At 30.1% G+C, this 17,239-nt stretch overlaps 1 protein-coding gene across 2 annotated transcripts in view; it reads left to right on the top strand.

Moving 5' to 3' along the window:
- Nucleotides 1-13,469, top strand: part of LOC142318038 (uncharacterized) — a 34,352-nt gene extending 20,883 nt beyond the window's left edge. For both annotated transcript variants that reach the window (XM_075354569.1, XM_075354575.1), the window contains exon 2: nt 9,842-13,469. In XM_075354569.1, the coding sequence (XP_075210684.1) occupies nt 9,842-12,094 (2,253 nt within the window). In that variant the 3' untranslated portion in view covers nt 12,095-13,469. The remainder of the gene's footprint in view (nt 1-9,841) is intronic.
- Nucleotides 13,470-17,239: the final 3,770 nt, after the last annotated feature.

The raw sequence follows: 17,239 nt of genomic DNA, 5'->3' as shown, positions 1-17,239 counted from the left end.
AGGTTTTCTTTTTCTAAAACCCAAACGAGTCGATTATTAATCATTTTTTCATAGCGCACATCAAAGAAATAGGACGATAGCTATTGGGATCTGTTAAATTTTTATTTTTCTTCGGTATTGGAACAACATGTGCTTTTTTCCACTGCTGCGGGTACATTCCATCCCGCCATATTTGATTATACAGTTCTAATAATCTGTGTTTTGCAGTGGTATTCAGCTGCCTGATCATATTATAATGGATTTCATCCGGACCAGCAGCTGTGTTGCCTGCTTTCTCCAACGCTTTCACGAATTCTTCCATTATAAATAGTACATTATATGAGTAATTATACTCGGTTCTGAAATTTAGTAGACCTTCAAGTGCTTCTTTTTTCGTCCGAAAATCTTCTTCGTAGTTAGCCGTTTTGCTGGCCTTCTCGAAGTGATTGGATAATAACTCTGCAATTTCATTTGGAGTGTCCTTAATTTTATCTTCATCTTGAAGGGTAGTTATGGGAGTAAAGTTTTTACGCCCACAAATCGCCTTCACTTTCCTCCAAACGTCTGTTGCAGTAGTAGTTCTGTCAATGGATGACACGTATTGCTGCCAGGATCGTTTCTTCGAATCTATCATAAGACGTTTTGCATACGCCCTGTATTTTTTAAAGGCAATAAGATTTTGTAGGGTAGGACGTTTCTTGAAGGCGTTGTACGCCCTTTTCTTTCTTTTAATAGCTTCACTAATTTCATCGTTCCACCATGGAACGGGTTTCTTCGTAAGTTTCCCAGATGTTTTGGGAATATATCTCGATAACGAGTCAAGTATCGCATTTGTTATAGCGTCGACATCCCCGAATAACTCCAGTTGTTTCGGGGAGTATCGTTCTAGCTGTGAAGCTCGTCCAGTCTGCCTTTTCAAATAACCATATTTTAGGGATGGGATATATTGTTCTTGTAACATCAGTTACAATTTGCACCGGGAAATGATAGCTTCCATGCAAATCGTCTAAAACATGGAAGATGTACCTCGGTGCTATCGATCCGCTTATGAGAGCAAGATCTATACAGGATGTCGATCCATCTGTGGCATTGAAAAAGGTTCCTGACCCATCGTTTAAAAGAATAAGTTCTGAATTCATCAGGAACCTTTCCACTTCTCTTCCGCGGGGATCTACTCGATCCGATCCCCAAAGAGAATTATGAGCATTAAAGTCACCCACCAGTAAAACAGGTGGGGGTAGCTCAGAAATTAATCGCACTATGTCATCCTCCTTCCAATCAAAATTCGGCAAGTATATGCTGCAGACAGTAATTTGAAGCGGACGCTTCATTCTTATGGCGACCGCTTGTAGGTTTGTATTTAGATGAACTGCTTCGGCGGTAGTCAATGTTAATATGGCTACTCTACCTCTAGCTCTTACATTTGGTGGTTGATCTCACCGAAATATATCGTATCCTTATAATGAAAAAATTTTCATTTTGGCAGAAATGTGTTTCTTGCAGACATATACAAATCGGGTCTACATCATGTACCAACAGTTGGAGCTCATGGATGTTTGAAAAACATCCATTGATGTTCCATTGTACAATCGACTCGCTGATTTTAAATTAAATTATGGCCTTGGTTTACCTTTCGGCCAGCCTTTTTTCCTTTTCTTCTCCATATTGCGAACAGCTTCGTGTTCGCGGAGAACATCGTCGCCCGTATTGCTTCCGGTATCCGAATCGGAGATGACCGAAGCCGCCGACGACGACGGACATGGATCGGCGTCGATTCAGAGGTGGAAACCTGACCGACCCCTGACACAGGGATCGCACCAGTCACCGCCTCTGGGAGTGGGGTTACTTGCCCCCCCTGTGTGGTTTTTTGTGGCCTCTGTGGTTTAGATGCCACCTCAGTTGCAGGAGGCTTGGAAGCCTCCATAACGGACTGCGAACCAATCACTTTCTTCTGATCATCTAGAATCTCGCTAAGACGGACTTGGACTTCTGGTTTAGCGTCCGCTTTCTTCAGAACAGGAGCAACTTTCTGTTTCAAAGATGTATCTTTAGGAGGCTGTACAACTATCTTTGGCTTAACAGCTTCTTTACTGCTGTAAGGCTTCATTTTGTTTTCAATGATCCTTTCAATTAAGCCTGCCAAAGTGGGCGCAAGTTTGTTAATGATTACATTCTCATCAACAGCAACTGGAGCAGGAGCTGGAATAGCAGCCGCAGCCTGAGCATAAGTTGTTGTTGCTCTAGGTTTCCAGGCATTTACAATTCGTCGGCAATATTCTCAGGGCCAAATAGGATGACTTGGATAGACCTGAAAATTAGATATCACCTAATCAGGCTAGTATAAGAGGACTCGACCGGAAGTAATGTGTTAAAACGGTTCCGGGTCGAGTCCTGTTAGAAAGGGGGTGGTTTTAGTCGGTAGTCTGCTGACAGTGATTGGATAATACCATCAGCGGGAGCCTGACACTCCGTGCGTAAATGCATTTCCACCTCCCACCGCAAAAAAAAAAAATATATTATTATTAATTAATAAAATTTTACAAATATTTGTTTTAATTGAACATACAATTTTGAAGAATTTTATTTAAATAAAACAATTTAATTACATATTCATGCAATTTAGTTACTTTTCATGTGTAATAATTCTGTCTTTTATTTTTTTTAAATCCTATAATCTTGTGGATTAAAAATACTGCTTAATAAAATTATTTTAGTTAAAAATTGTTATTGCTTCTCACCTCATATTAAATGTTCAAATTGCCCCCCCCCCCCTTATTCATCCATACTGTAATGCAGGAACTGCTCAAAAGCTTCTCTCAAATGTAAAACGTTTTTGGTGAAATCTTTCTACATTATATCTCTCTGTTTTCTCTTTATTCTTTGAGAAAAGTTGATTGTAAGTTATAAATGGTTATTTTTAAATGCCCCTACAGGAAGAAATGAAAGGGATTCAATTGCTCTTGCCGATTGTTGATTATTAACAGAAATTTCTACTAATATTCATTCTTCAACATCATCTGTACTGGGTACTGGGTCAGCCAGACTTTTTAACATCTGAAATGTTACCAGTGCATTGAGATTTTTTTATTAAATTTGTGACTAATTTGAAAATTGTATGATTAGGATGCCATGTGCATTAAATGCATTAGCTATTCCTTTTTATGTTTTTATTTCTCCAAATAAAAGTATAATCTCTACTCTTTCTTGGATTGAAAAAGACATTATTTTTTTACCCAACAGTTTTTTCTGTAGATTATGGTTTTTTAATAAAGTTATAAAACAAAACCAGGTTTGTAAATCAGATTAAACTCTTTTAATCTAAATTTTTAGAGTTTATTTTTTTAAATTTTGATTTCTTTAATCTTTTTTACTTCTTTTTCTTGACTTTTGTAATTTAAACTTTTTTAAGTGTACTAATAAAAAAAAAGAAAACAACCAAAAATAACACTAATACAGTTATTCAATATCTGTTTGCTATTTTATTGCAAAATCAATAAGTATAAATTTTGAAAAATGTAACTAATTGTTGATCGGTTGTTAACATTGCCGACTTATGAAATAAAAATTACTTTTCTTAAAAGTTTCTTATGGAATAAATTTTTAATGTTAAAAAATTACTGAATTAGTTATTATTTAATTATTTTTAACTTCAAAACCGTAAATTTAATTAAAATAAGTATTTTAATAATGAATTTTTCCAATTCTTAATTAATGTAATGACATTTATGGTCGCCATTTTGGTTTAAATAATCGGAATTTACTCTTTTTCATATCGTTTGGCTTGTCTCACGAAGATCTAAAAAATAAGTTACAGGATCAAGTCACAAGATCATATATCCCTTTAAAGATTTTTGATTTAATGTTATTTACATAAACAACAGTGTGAGTCAAGTAATCTTAAAAAAAGATTATGTTTTTCCATAAATCTTGCAACAACAACATCTGTAAATGTTGTTATAATCCAAGGTTTAGGTATTTTTACACCATTGTTATCATTTCATATCTTACAACATCAATTCTCTGTTGTTATAATGGAAAACCTTTTTTGGACAAATTACTGAATACTTTTATAATTATAACATTTTTTTGTCTTAAAACTTTTAGAGTTACCAAACTGACTGAGTCATCATATTTATCTGAGTGAAGTGTTTGCATTTTCTTTGTATGTCGGAATAGTTATCTTAAAATAAAATGTTTTTATAAAGGAATTAGTATTAGAATATTGTAGACAGTAAACAAAAATTAATATATTAGAACAACTACGCAATGACAATAAACAATATATGGTTGCAGTGTAGTTGATATAGATCTTATTGTAGTGCCTAGTTTGTGTATTTATGGTTGAGAATTTTTTAATGTAAGATATAGTGGATGCCTTTTTTTGGGAAACATTTGTTTTATACTGCATAAATCTATATTGTTTATTTATTTTTTTCTGTTTAGCCTTTGGAACCACCATAATGTATTACTTTAGAGGATGATATGTATGAATGTAAATAAAGTCTAGTCTTTTACGGTCCTGTATGGTCGACCTGAGACTGTACAAGACTATACTTAATTTACATTCATATATATCATCCTCTGAAGTAATACCTTACGATGGTAATGGTAGCTAAACAAAATAAATTTATACAAATGTTCCCCAAAAACTGCATCCACTATATCTGACATTAAAAAATTCTCAACCCTAAATACACAAACTATAGGCACTACAATGCGATGTATATCAACTACATTGCAACCACTCACACAAACTACCTATACATGGACAAATTCATCAGGTAATATTTAACATTTGAAAATAACTCATAAGTTGAAAAACAAGTTACTGACAAAATTAAGGATGCACACTACTGTACACTTATACCTTTGATAAAACATTTTCTACCCTAACATATCTACACAAGACTCTATTAACATACTATTTGAGTTCTAAAAGTCAACAAATCACAACTAGAATACATAAGTAAATAATCATATAATCACTGTAAATAATCATAAAATCGTAACACAAAATATAACAGAACAAAATTACTTCAGGGTTGGTTAAATATTTAAAGATTTTTAACAATTAACAGTTCATACATTAAAAAAAAAAAAATATTGACAAAATTAAGAATTCACACAATAACATATATATGTAAATCTACTGAAGATAAATTGATGAAAATTTGTATAAATGTTTTTCTTAAAGTGTAAGTGCACATGAAAAAAGGGTTTTTTGAAATTCTGAGTTTAAAGGGTTAAAATGGAATAATACTGAAATTATTATTTCTATCCTATTTTAATTTTTCAGTAATAAATGAAAATATTAACTTGATTTTTGGTGAGAATAATCTTCATGTGAATATTTACAAACCAATTTCTCGTTTTACTGAAATTCGACCTTGAAAGGGGTGAAGAAAGATAGAAATAATTTGAAGAATGATTGCAAACTTTCCCCATTTACTAAATATATATATATATATCCCGTTTATACAATATATGGAAAATGCATGCAAATATATATGTATACATATGATTTTTCTTTTTATGATTGTTTATTATTTTTGATAAATTAACATTTAAATTTTATTTGTAAGGTCTGATGGTCCCGAAAGACTTCTGGAAAACTAAGTTCTATTAATTTGAAAATGAATCGTTCACCAATTTTTGGAATTTTTATGTATTATCATTCTTCATCATGAGTTTATGAACACTGTTCTTATTTCTTTCAGGAGTAATCAAATTACTCCTTTCCTGCCATTTTCCCCACATATATATAATTATCTAGTGTTTAATGATGGAATACTGATGGTATTTTATAAAAGTATTGAACTGAAAAAAAATTAAGGAAATAAAAGTAATTCAGTATATTTTATTTGCAGTAATGATGTAGAAAATTTAAGTTTATTTAATTATTAAAATAATTTCTTAATGATTTTTACACAAACTAATGTTATTTTTGTAGAAAAACTTGTTTAATGTAATGTTATATATTTGAAAGAAATATATCTTTTAAATATTTAGGTAATTGATTAAAAATGGCAACAGAAGCATAAATAAAACTCTTTTTAGTAAGCCTTAATATAATGCTTTATTATACAATAGTTGTACTGTTTTTTGTAATACACAATCCTATTTATATTCATGATGTTATTACATTTTTATTGATCTTACTTGATATAAATAGATATTATTCTTTAACAAAAACTAAGTTTTCTTTCAGCAAAGTTAACACATTCATAAATTTAAACAATGGAAGAGTCACAATTTTTATTTAATAAATATTAGTCTTAACGATTCATATTTTTTGCAACAAACAATGATCTGACCATTTTCATATGCTGAAATTTCATTCCAAATTTAGACAGGAGCCCCAAGATACTGTATTGTATTTCAGACAGAAATATACAGAGGCTTTATAAATATCTAATAATGATTTTAAGCATAATGTTTCAATAGTAAACTTAAAGGTAAAAAGTATGGTTTGATTTTGATTTAATTTGATGATTTAATTTCATAGTCAAATTAAATATGATAATCCTGTGAAAATGTATCTTTTAGCAGGACACCTAACAAAATTCTATACCTAGGCAACAAAAATACTGCTACTATCACTATTGGGAATACTATATATGGAATTAACAATGGTAAATCTACTTTTGAAGCAAATTGAAACTGTTATTTTATACTTAAAGTTAGATAGTTACAAGCTACCTATTAAATAATTTTTAAGCTGCCAAAATAGAATTTTCTAGCTCTGTTAGATTATCATCTTCAGCGTAATTTTTCCCCCTTTGTTGTGATACAGTATCACTGGCTTTAATCTGAGGTTTTGCATAAAATAACAAAATACTAAGGCACTGTAATACTGAGCCACTCTGCATTTTACATATTAGAGTCAGGTCACTCTAATATGTACATTTTATCTTAAATGGATGTTATTAAAAAATAGAATTTCACCTGTCTCCCGGTAAACGATGACTTGCCTAACTATCGACAGCTTTATTGTTTGCAGTAACTATTCTAACTGTTTTTAACTATTCTAACAAGTTCCAAGGTGCTTCAGTTACTTTGCCATCCATTTCATGAAGGAAAAATAAAAATTAAAAGATACTCATTCTTTAACAATTCAAAGCTCTTTTATTAAAATTTTTAATTTGATGGTATAATATATTTTTCTCACTTATATTTTGTCATGAATGAATTTAACTTCTTTTCATCGTATTTGTACCATAAGAACATCTATTTAGTAGATTTGAGTTGTATTAAACACTGTTGTGTAATTTACATACATTAAAAGCATTACTTTAAAAACTAAATAATGCAACCAAAAATTGAAATAGAAATTATCTGGTGAAGCTGAATTATTTAATAACTAGACCAGGTTTCATTGCTGAATCTTATTAAATATGAAAATATGGCCTGTTATATCTACTATAAATGTGAACCATTATTTTCTAAACACTTTGTAAACAGTGATACCCATATCAAAATCTTCTACACTTTAGCTGGGAAAACAATAGAGCATATTTTATAAAAGGAGTAATAAAACTTTGGTGAGTTCATCAAAAGTAAAAAAGGTAAAATTTTTTCAATGATACTTCCTTAGTCTACTGAGAAAATGATGGTCAGTGTCTTTCAGCTATTGGAGAGCATCAAATAATATATTTTTTTTGGTAAATGACTTTTGTACAATGAAAATTTCAAGATGTATCTATTCAAATAAAATATGTTGATGTACTGATTGAAGATTATGATCCATTATATTCATTCTGTTTTCAAGAAACTTCTTCAAAGAAAAATTAATGTATCATAAAAATTATCAGTTATATTATGATTCTGTAAAAATGGGTAGAAGACGAGATGGTATGGTACTATTTATTATATAAGCTATAAGGTATTATAAGCTATTTATTTTTAAGGAGTGATTGCTGCTAGCAAGTAAGAATTCCTACTTACATTTTTCTAATATTCTTGCCCTCTAGCTTTTTTCTGTTAATCTGTATTTTGCATTTACCATCATGTTCTGAATTTATAAAATTAGTCTTTTATAAGTAATTTTTTCTCCAAATATCATCTCTTAGTTAAATATTAGGGAATTTTTATAGCCATCATCTTTCCTATGGAAAGAATATTTAATCCCCCTTGGAGATACTGAGAAAGTTAGGCAGGACTTTTTTTTCACTTATGTTTCTATCATCCATTTGTAATGCTCTGATACTGACCTTTCCTATAATGATTACAATACAATAATAATTAATTAATGCCTGTGGCGCAACCAAGATGTTAAATTATGAAGAAGGTGGTCTTGGATAAGTATTGTAAAATTATGGGTGAGGATTATGATGAGGGTGCTGGAGATCTGGAAATTCATGCAATTAATTTTGATGAACAACTGCTGAAACCATAGGTAAACCTATCCCAATGTTATCTTGGAAATCTAATCATCTGTTAATAAGTGGCATAATTATTAAAAAAGCTGTTTAAAGATTGTCAGAAGTATCTACAAAACATAGACCAACATCTGAATGTCTCACAATTTAAATTAATGTGAAACCAATTAACAGTTATTGTGAGAATTGTAACATCTTTTGAAGTTACATTGAATCTCTCTATAGAACTACATCAAGCTTTGATTATGTGAAGGAAACTAAATCTACCAACAGGCAATTTTCAGACTATCCTGCTTGTTTTTTCTTTTTATTGCTAGACACAACAACATGTACACATTATCAAACAGGTTTGTAATATTTTCAAACATTTTGTTCAGTTTTCCTCTAACTCCTATAATCCAGAATTTCAGAGATACAAACTGAACAATAAATTAAGGAAACTTATCGAATGGAAAATGATTAATTGCTTTGAATATTTCATTTATGTTACAAAAATTGTAACATTTATAATTGAGCATTATAGTATGCTCTATAAAGTGCTTCCTTTGCAATTTGGAAAAGAAATATGATGTGGCTTGCCAGTCAGTAATAGGCTACAAGTTAAAACTAGTGCATTTGTGGACATCATCTGTGCAAGTTATTTGTCACAATGACATTTGTACTTTATTATTTCACTTGGGACACAATTTTCTCCTGTGAAAATGATAATGTAGTTGTTGTTAATTAAAATTTTTATAGTGCTTAGTAACAAATCTGGAAGTATTTTCAGTGATGTTTCCAAAACTATTTTTTTAAATTTAATAAATCTAAACATTTGTTAGAAAATTTCCTTAATTTTTTTCTGTCTTTTCCATTTTTAAATATTCTTATTTATACCAAAAATATTCATATTCCACATTTTCAACTAACAATACACTTATTCCATTAATCTTGCTTCCACTTTCCCAGAAGCACAACATTAAGCCACAAATTATTCTTTTTATTTCTGTCTTTTCTATCAGTATTCTTTAATTTTGTATAAATAACGTTAATGAAGATGTAGTAGTTTTTTCAATAATTTTTGTTTCTTAAAAAACCAAAGTATGGTCAGAACAAATTTATTATTACACTGTGTAAACTTGGCTTTTTGAAGAAAATGTTGTGCCCAAATTTTTCTCAGCTGTTTGTCTGTCAGAAAGCATTAGTAATAAAACCATTATGCATTTCTTTTTAAAATATAAATTAGTATATTTTGCAATTGGCAATATGTTAGTATAAACAAGTAAGTTAAGTATATGAAATCCACTGTTAATTTGTGTTGAATATATTTTAAAATCCTCCCTGACATTTTTATAAGTTGCCATTGTTCATAATGGTACCAAGTATACGGTATTGTGTTGTATTCAATTTACATATTTTAAAAAGGCAGAATATTTATTAATTCTGCATATAAGTATTTGTTGTATTAGTTTTTAGATTTTTTCATGAAATATTTTTCTTTACAGTGTTTGCTGGACATACAGTGCTGTGACTGCATGAAGTGTGTAAAAGTTGACATTATTTTAAACGATGAAGATGACAATGATTTTAAATATGAATTTTTATGTAGCAATATTACAAAAGATAATAACCTTTTTAATAATTTTGAAAAACAGAATCTGTCAATTCAGTATAATTACTTAACCAAGTTTAAAATTAAGTTACTGTATCATAAAACCAGTCAAAGAATTAAATTTTGGACATCATCATTTTTAAATAAATTTGGTTATACTCTTTATACTTTTAGAGATTCAATATTTAATTTTAATTTTACTAACAAAGAAGATAATTCAAAGATAGTAGATTTTTATAATACTAGTAGTTCCTCTGAACAGTTTTATGTATCATCAGCTAAAGCGGTTAAGGTCAGCAGCATTGGGTACTTAAGTACTACAGATAGCTCACCAGAATTAGAAATAAAAAAGAATTATGATGAAACAAATACATCACCTTTTGATGAATATTCCAATTTAAATAATATAAACCATAGTAGTAAGAATTTTTCAGTACCTACTTATTTTAGATTTGTTCATACCACACTTAAAACAATATCTACAACACTGATAACCAGTAATTTTTATTGCAGAGATCGTAAGAATAAAAATTTAACAGACATAAAGAGAATAAAAATTAACTGTATAATTAGTACAATTAATCAAATAATGAAAGAGTTAATTGAACATAGAGATGAAGTAATTTTAAGAAAGTTCATAGAACTTTGTACATTACAAAATGCTACAATACATGGTAAATCATCAAGTTCTACAAGAGTTACCCAGACACTTAAAGGAATAACTAACAATTTGTCCCAAAATATAGAACAAAGTGAAAAATCATTTTCAGGAATTTTTTCTTACAAAAATGATAGTCAAGAAATGCTGAACAATTCTTTTAATCAAAACTCCATTTCTAAAGTTTTTTCATCAGAAAAAATTGATCAACTAGATGTAAACAGTGATTTTGATCAAAACTTAAAGAAAATGAATGAATCTTTTCTTAAAACTGCTCACTCTAATGAAATAGAAAATAATAATAAACAAATTCAAGTGACTGTTGCTAGAGTTAACAAAAATCCATCAGTCATATCAACTGTTCTGTATAAAAAATCGATTGTTGATAATTATAATGATATCATCATATCATCAATAAGATCAAAATCTGTGAAAAAATTTAAGCCTTATCATACAACTTTAAGTGGGGCTAAATTACAAGATCAAGTTACTCAAAGAACAGCTTCTAATATAACCAGATCATTAGTTCAGTCATTAATTCCCCAGATTACATTATCAACAGATATTACCTCATCTACAGCTCACATTCGTACAACAACAGCATTCACTACTCATTTTTTAAATCGTACTATCAGTTCTAAAAATTTAACTGAAATAAATATCATTGATCATACTACAAGATTGAATAAAAATATGAGTACTTTTATAGCTAAATTTAATCACACATTAAGAATTCATATGAAGGTAACTCAGTTTAATTCTACAGTTATCAAAAAATCTAAAATGACACTGAATAATAATAGCACTCATGTTTCAGCATCACATTATGAAAATAATTTTAGACATTCTTACATTGACAATAATTACTGGAATAAATCAGAAGAGTCAAGAAAAAATCATTTAAATAACACACATAAAATAAATAGAATAAGAAAGTTGTTACTGACATCTTTTACTAGGTCAGAAAGAATATTAAAAAAGTTTAAAAAGCATAAAAATAAGGTACTCCATGTAAATTATACAGAAGATAATAAAAAATTTTTAACTAAAATGCTGTCAAAAAATAACTACCATTTAATAAATTTGAATTTTTTTAAAATTAATGCCACTAAGCTCAAAAATAAAAGTTATAAAATAAAAAACACTAAAAAGAAGTCATACCGCAGTTCTAAAATAGTATTTCCTTCCACTATTTTAAATTTTGTTGATACACAGAAGAAAAACAGTTCACTTAAAGTAAAAATGTTTAATATAACAAAACATATAAAATTAAATTTTACACGAAAAATTGTAGTTCATAATATATCAACTACGTTGTTAAAAAAAGCTAAGATGAGTAATAGACATGATGAAAAAATTGTTATGATGAGGCACAAGCTAAGAAATGTCTGCTGTAATGTTTCTGACTCCTTATTAATGAAGATAATCAATAACACTGATTCAAGAAATAGAGTGTACTGTGCTTTACATAATCTTACTAATACATGAGTTGAATTACATTTTATCAATTCAGTATAACAGTAGTGATTTTATCAATGAACAGTTATCAACAGTGTAAGATTCCAAAATATCTCATAAATTATAAATGATCATGATGAAAAGGTTATTTTTGATGTTAATTTTATTTTTTAAAGTTGAAAAATTTTTTTTGTATTACTGAATATGCTTATGGGCATCTCAGCCCAATTAAAAAACACAGATACTTAAAATTAGAACAATTGTTGTTAAATTTGGACATCCTTTACTCTTACACTATCAAAATTAATTTTAGGAAGAATAACAGAGATTATATAGATCACTCAACATTATACATTTAATTAAAAATTGCTGCATTTGATATTTTGACATATTTGCTACTATACAAGAGGATTTTCTACATTTTGATCACCTTGCTAATAACCATTTCATTCAAGAGTAGGTCAGTAGCGCTGTGCACCAGGAATAATTCTGGGTAGTTCTATGAGGTTATTGAGAAATAATTATGAGCTGTTGCACTTCATTCATAAATCTAACTTATTCAACCAATTTTTCATTTCATCTATGAAATTTCCTAGCATTATTTATTTGTGGACAGCAGTAACATTATTTGAACATTGAATTACTTGTTTTTCATTTGCTTAGGTTAGGTCATTTATAGAAATAAATAACGGACATCCAAAGATCAAACGGTTATATTTAGCATTTTTAACTTCCTAATTGGAGAAATATCTCTAATTCAAATTTATTTTTTATTTTTTTTCAGATAGATACAAGTAGAACTATGAAGGATTTTATTAGTAGGTTCTTTTATTCTTATTTTGAGTTGATTGCTTAAGACGGTCAAAAAAAGCATTTTTGGAAGGTTATAATATGTACCTTTTGACTCATCGTCAAAACTTATGCTTACATTGACTCTGAATGACCTCAAAGGAAATTCACTTCTATATGTTTTCATGATGTAGTTTTATTTAATAGGTGTTTTCCTGCCTACCAAAAAATTACCACTATTGTATTTAAATGCACATATTGTTGATTGAATTAAATAATTTATATGTAAAAATTGAATAGAACCATAATTTCTTTTAAAATAACCAATTTGGAACTGTATAATGTTTTGTGTCAAATACCTTCCTAACCCTATGTACTCAACTAGCAGCTTCATATATTATAGTCTTTGTCTTTTTTTTAGTGTTCTACTATATTTTCTTCTAGAACTCAAATTCATTATCTTCAGGTGGAACAAACCTTTCTTTCTTTAATTAATTCAATTTCATTCTCTCAAAATATTCAGCATTTCCATATACATTATTTTTTACTATCCAGTAGCATCTGTTCTTTATTTTTCTGGCTTTCTTGTAATCCATATTTCACAGACAAAAAACACTTCAATCCATTCCATTATTTTCATGTTTTTTCTAATTCCTAAATCTATTTTTGAAACTGACAGATGTATTTTTTTTTTATAAAACCATTCCTGATTTGTTGCAGTCTGTTTTAGAAGCTTTCTTTATTATTTTCATCTTTTGTCATATTACTATTTAAAAAACAAAATTCTGCTGCTGAAGGAAATGTTGAATTTCTTTTGTCATAACATTATATTATTCTACTTTCTGATGCACTTCATTATCTTTGCTTACTAACTTGACAGTAGAATTTAAATTAGTAAGAAATAATTCATTAATTTTTATTTAATTTTAAATTAAATATTTCCTTTAGCAATGAATCCAGAACATACAGGAGAAATGTAATCATTGATTCTTCACATCTCTATTTATCGTTACTTAATTTTGCATGAAATATTAAACAGATAATATGATAGTTTTTGCATTTACCTGCTCCTCATTTCTTTGATACAGTAAAAACATTATTTTAATAGTAATTTAAGGGCACTGGTTCTTGTGTCTCATAAATTTTGTGTACTATCAGTTGATTTGTAATAATCAAATATTACATACATGTATCCTATTAAATCCTACCAACTTTACTAATTTAGACTGTTCATAATTAGTTCCTAGTGACTAAATCTTCACAACTGAAAAAAAATGTTTGCAGCTGAAATGAGATCATAGTACAAGGTTCCTTTTTCCTTCATAGAATATTACTGAAAAATTATCCTACTCTACAAACCTGGTTCTCTGATGTTAATTTTGACTTCATTTCCTGCAAAATGATCTCTTATTTTTTATATGTTACTAAGTTTGAGTTTCTTGGAATTAATTTTTATACCTTTAACCATATTTATCATTACTGCTTTTCACTTTATATTAATTAATTTCTTTGGTGAAGATACTAAGATCTTCCTTCATCATCTTTTGAATTTCTATACTTTTTTGGACTAAATTGATTTTCATCAACAATTTTAGAAAAATTGTACTAACTGCTAAAATAGTAGAACACTGGAATTGCCATGTTCTAAAAACAATTTACTGTTAATAGTAACACAAACATGTTGGAAAATGATAATATTGGACTGTCTTACCACTAGTTTTGTGTTAACACTTTCTGATGTACTAATATTTCAACTGTGATGGTGGAAGAGAAAATTATCATATAATAATATTTGAAATAATAGTTTGAAAATATACAATAATTATTTTACGCTGCTTTCTTTTTATTAGAAGCATCCTCCTCCTTCTGGCTTTGCAAAGTAATCTAATTTATAATTTTATCAATTTAAGCTATTAAAAGGCATAAAAATGTAACATATAGTGGGCAAAGTATTTTTTATGTAAGCTTTTATAAGGATTCTGCGCTACAGAAAATTGTGAGAAAGATTATTGGCTGGATATGATAGAATTTGCAATGATGGATTTATTAATTTGAATCTGAAGATCAGTTCATTTCTTAATACAAAAGAGTATATGATATTTTTCATATATCTTTAATCTTTGTGTCTTCCGCAACACGAGAGCTGTTTACCATTGAGTGTTTAGGTGTGCTAAATGGGAATCATGGATGAATTATGTTGATACCATCTGTCAGACAACTCCAACATCGGTTGTGTAGAGAAAAGTTCAGACCATGTGTGGATCAGGACAGTCACCACAGCTGATTGAATTGAAAAACAATGGCATCCTCTTCACTGCACAAATTGATGTGGCAAACACGTTTGGAAAATCATTTAATTCAGTTTCACTTACATCATGCTACTGGTTATGTTTATGAGGTATAAGTTGCAGGTAGAAAATATCCCGTTTGTGATTGGAAACCTGCAATTGAATTGAACATTACTTTCTCCTTTGATGATCTATAAGGTATACATTGAATAATTCACGAGACACTTCCTCTGGAAATGATAATATAAAGTTCAGTATGCTATCACACCTCCTGGATAATGCGTTACAACATCTTTTGTGTATCTGTAATAGAATATTTTCTGATCAGGTGTTTCCAGATTCTTGGTCAGAAGTACTGGTAATTCCTGTAATAAAACCTGAAAAAGATAAATCACACTTCTCAAGTTATTGTCCTATCTACCTGACCAGTACCCTGTGCAAGTTGATGGAACGAATGGTAAACTGTCGTCTAGTGTGATACCTTCAGTAATCCCCCCCCCCAAACAATCCAGTTTCTGCCAAGGTGGATTGTCTATCAATCACGTAGTTGCTCTTGAATCTGTCATTCAAAACACCTTCCTATTTCCCCAACCCTCATTACTGCATTTTTTGATATGCAGAAGGCGTATGACACAGTTTGGTGGAAAGGAATTCTAAATAAACTGCATGAATGGGGTGTACAAGGGAATCTCCTTGCATTTATCAGGGGTTGCCTCAGAAGTCATTCTTTTCGAGTTCTAGTTGAAACGACGGTATCAGAAAAGTTTACACTAGAAAACGAAATACCACAGGGAAGTTTGCTACGTGTTATTTTGTTTGCCTAGCCATAAATACTATAACAAACTGCATGCGAAAACCTGTGTTCTTTCTTTGCAGATGATTTTTCAGTTTACATAGCATCTAGAACTTTAGCTACTGGCTAGAGGCTGTTCCAAAAACTAATAAACTGTTTAGAATCGTGGTGTAAAACGACTGGATTTATGTTTTCTCCAGAGAAAATGAAATGCATTTGTTTCTCACACTTGAGGGAACTTGTTGACTCTCAACTGTTTATAAATAGTAAACCTGTCACGTGGGTTATATATTTAGGATTGTGGTTTGACCATCGACTGACATAAGTAACACGTTTGAAGGAGCTGAAGATAAAATGTCTAAAAATGATATACATGCTGCTAGTTCTGTGTAATACTTGTCCGGGAGCTGATCGATGCATGTTGCGCTTCTACCGAGCTCTACTCCGTTTCCGCTTAGACTAAAGCTACATGGCTTATTAGTTCGCTCGGTCCTCTGCTCTTAAAATTCTCGATGCAGTTCATCATTCATTCATCCGTCGTTCATGCCCGTCGTGCGTTTCGTTCACGCCCTGCGGAAAGTATACTGGTGGACAGTGGTGAGCCATCCCTTTGTAACAGACGAAACCAAATGATCTACTCTTATGTACCTCGTATTAAAGCGGAACCAAATCATCCAACCTTCAATGCAGTGTTCTCTAACCTGCATCTTAATCGGTATCAAGAACAGCCGAGATCTACTTACTGCTCCGCTAGGAATCAGAATTCAGCGCCTTTACTTAGCTCTAAATATACAATTACAACCAGTTCTTACTGTTGCTCCATGTTATTACTTGGCGGCATTCTCTCGTAAATTACTGCTTTAGTCTTTGTCGGTATTATAAAAACAACATAAATCCGATTAGATTCCGAGAAAAATTTATATTATAAACAGCGTGAATCCTAGTTTATACGGATGGCTCTAAATACGTTAAATTTGTTGGTTATGCTTTTGTGGTTGGCAATAGAACAAATGTTTGGCCTTCCCAGCACGTCAGTGTTTTCGTTGTGAAGCTGTGTGCTATTAATAAGGCCTTAAATATAATTAGCCCAACATTTCGACACGTACTTGTCTGTTCAGAGTCCATGAGTGCCTTACAAGGGATTAGTGACGTGTACTCCAGACACCCTGTTGCCTGTGAAATTCAGTGTTTTATTTCCTAAATGACTCAACGTAACACAACTGTGAGCTTCTGCTGGAAAACAATAATCGGAAGACAATAATGCCGACGAGCCCGAACTTAATCGGAAGCAATGTTGGAATTTCA

The sequence above is a fragment of the Lycorma delicatula genome, chromosome 1, assembly GCF_047948215.1.
Source record: "Lycorma delicatula isolate Av1 chromosome 1, ASM4794821v1, whole genome shotgun sequence".
In the NCBI taxonomy this organism is placed as follows: domain Eukaryota; kingdom Metazoa; phylum Arthropoda; class Insecta; order Hemiptera; family Fulgoridae; genus Lycorma; species Lycorma delicatula.
This window is presented reverse-complemented; position numbering and strand designations above follow the sequence as displayed.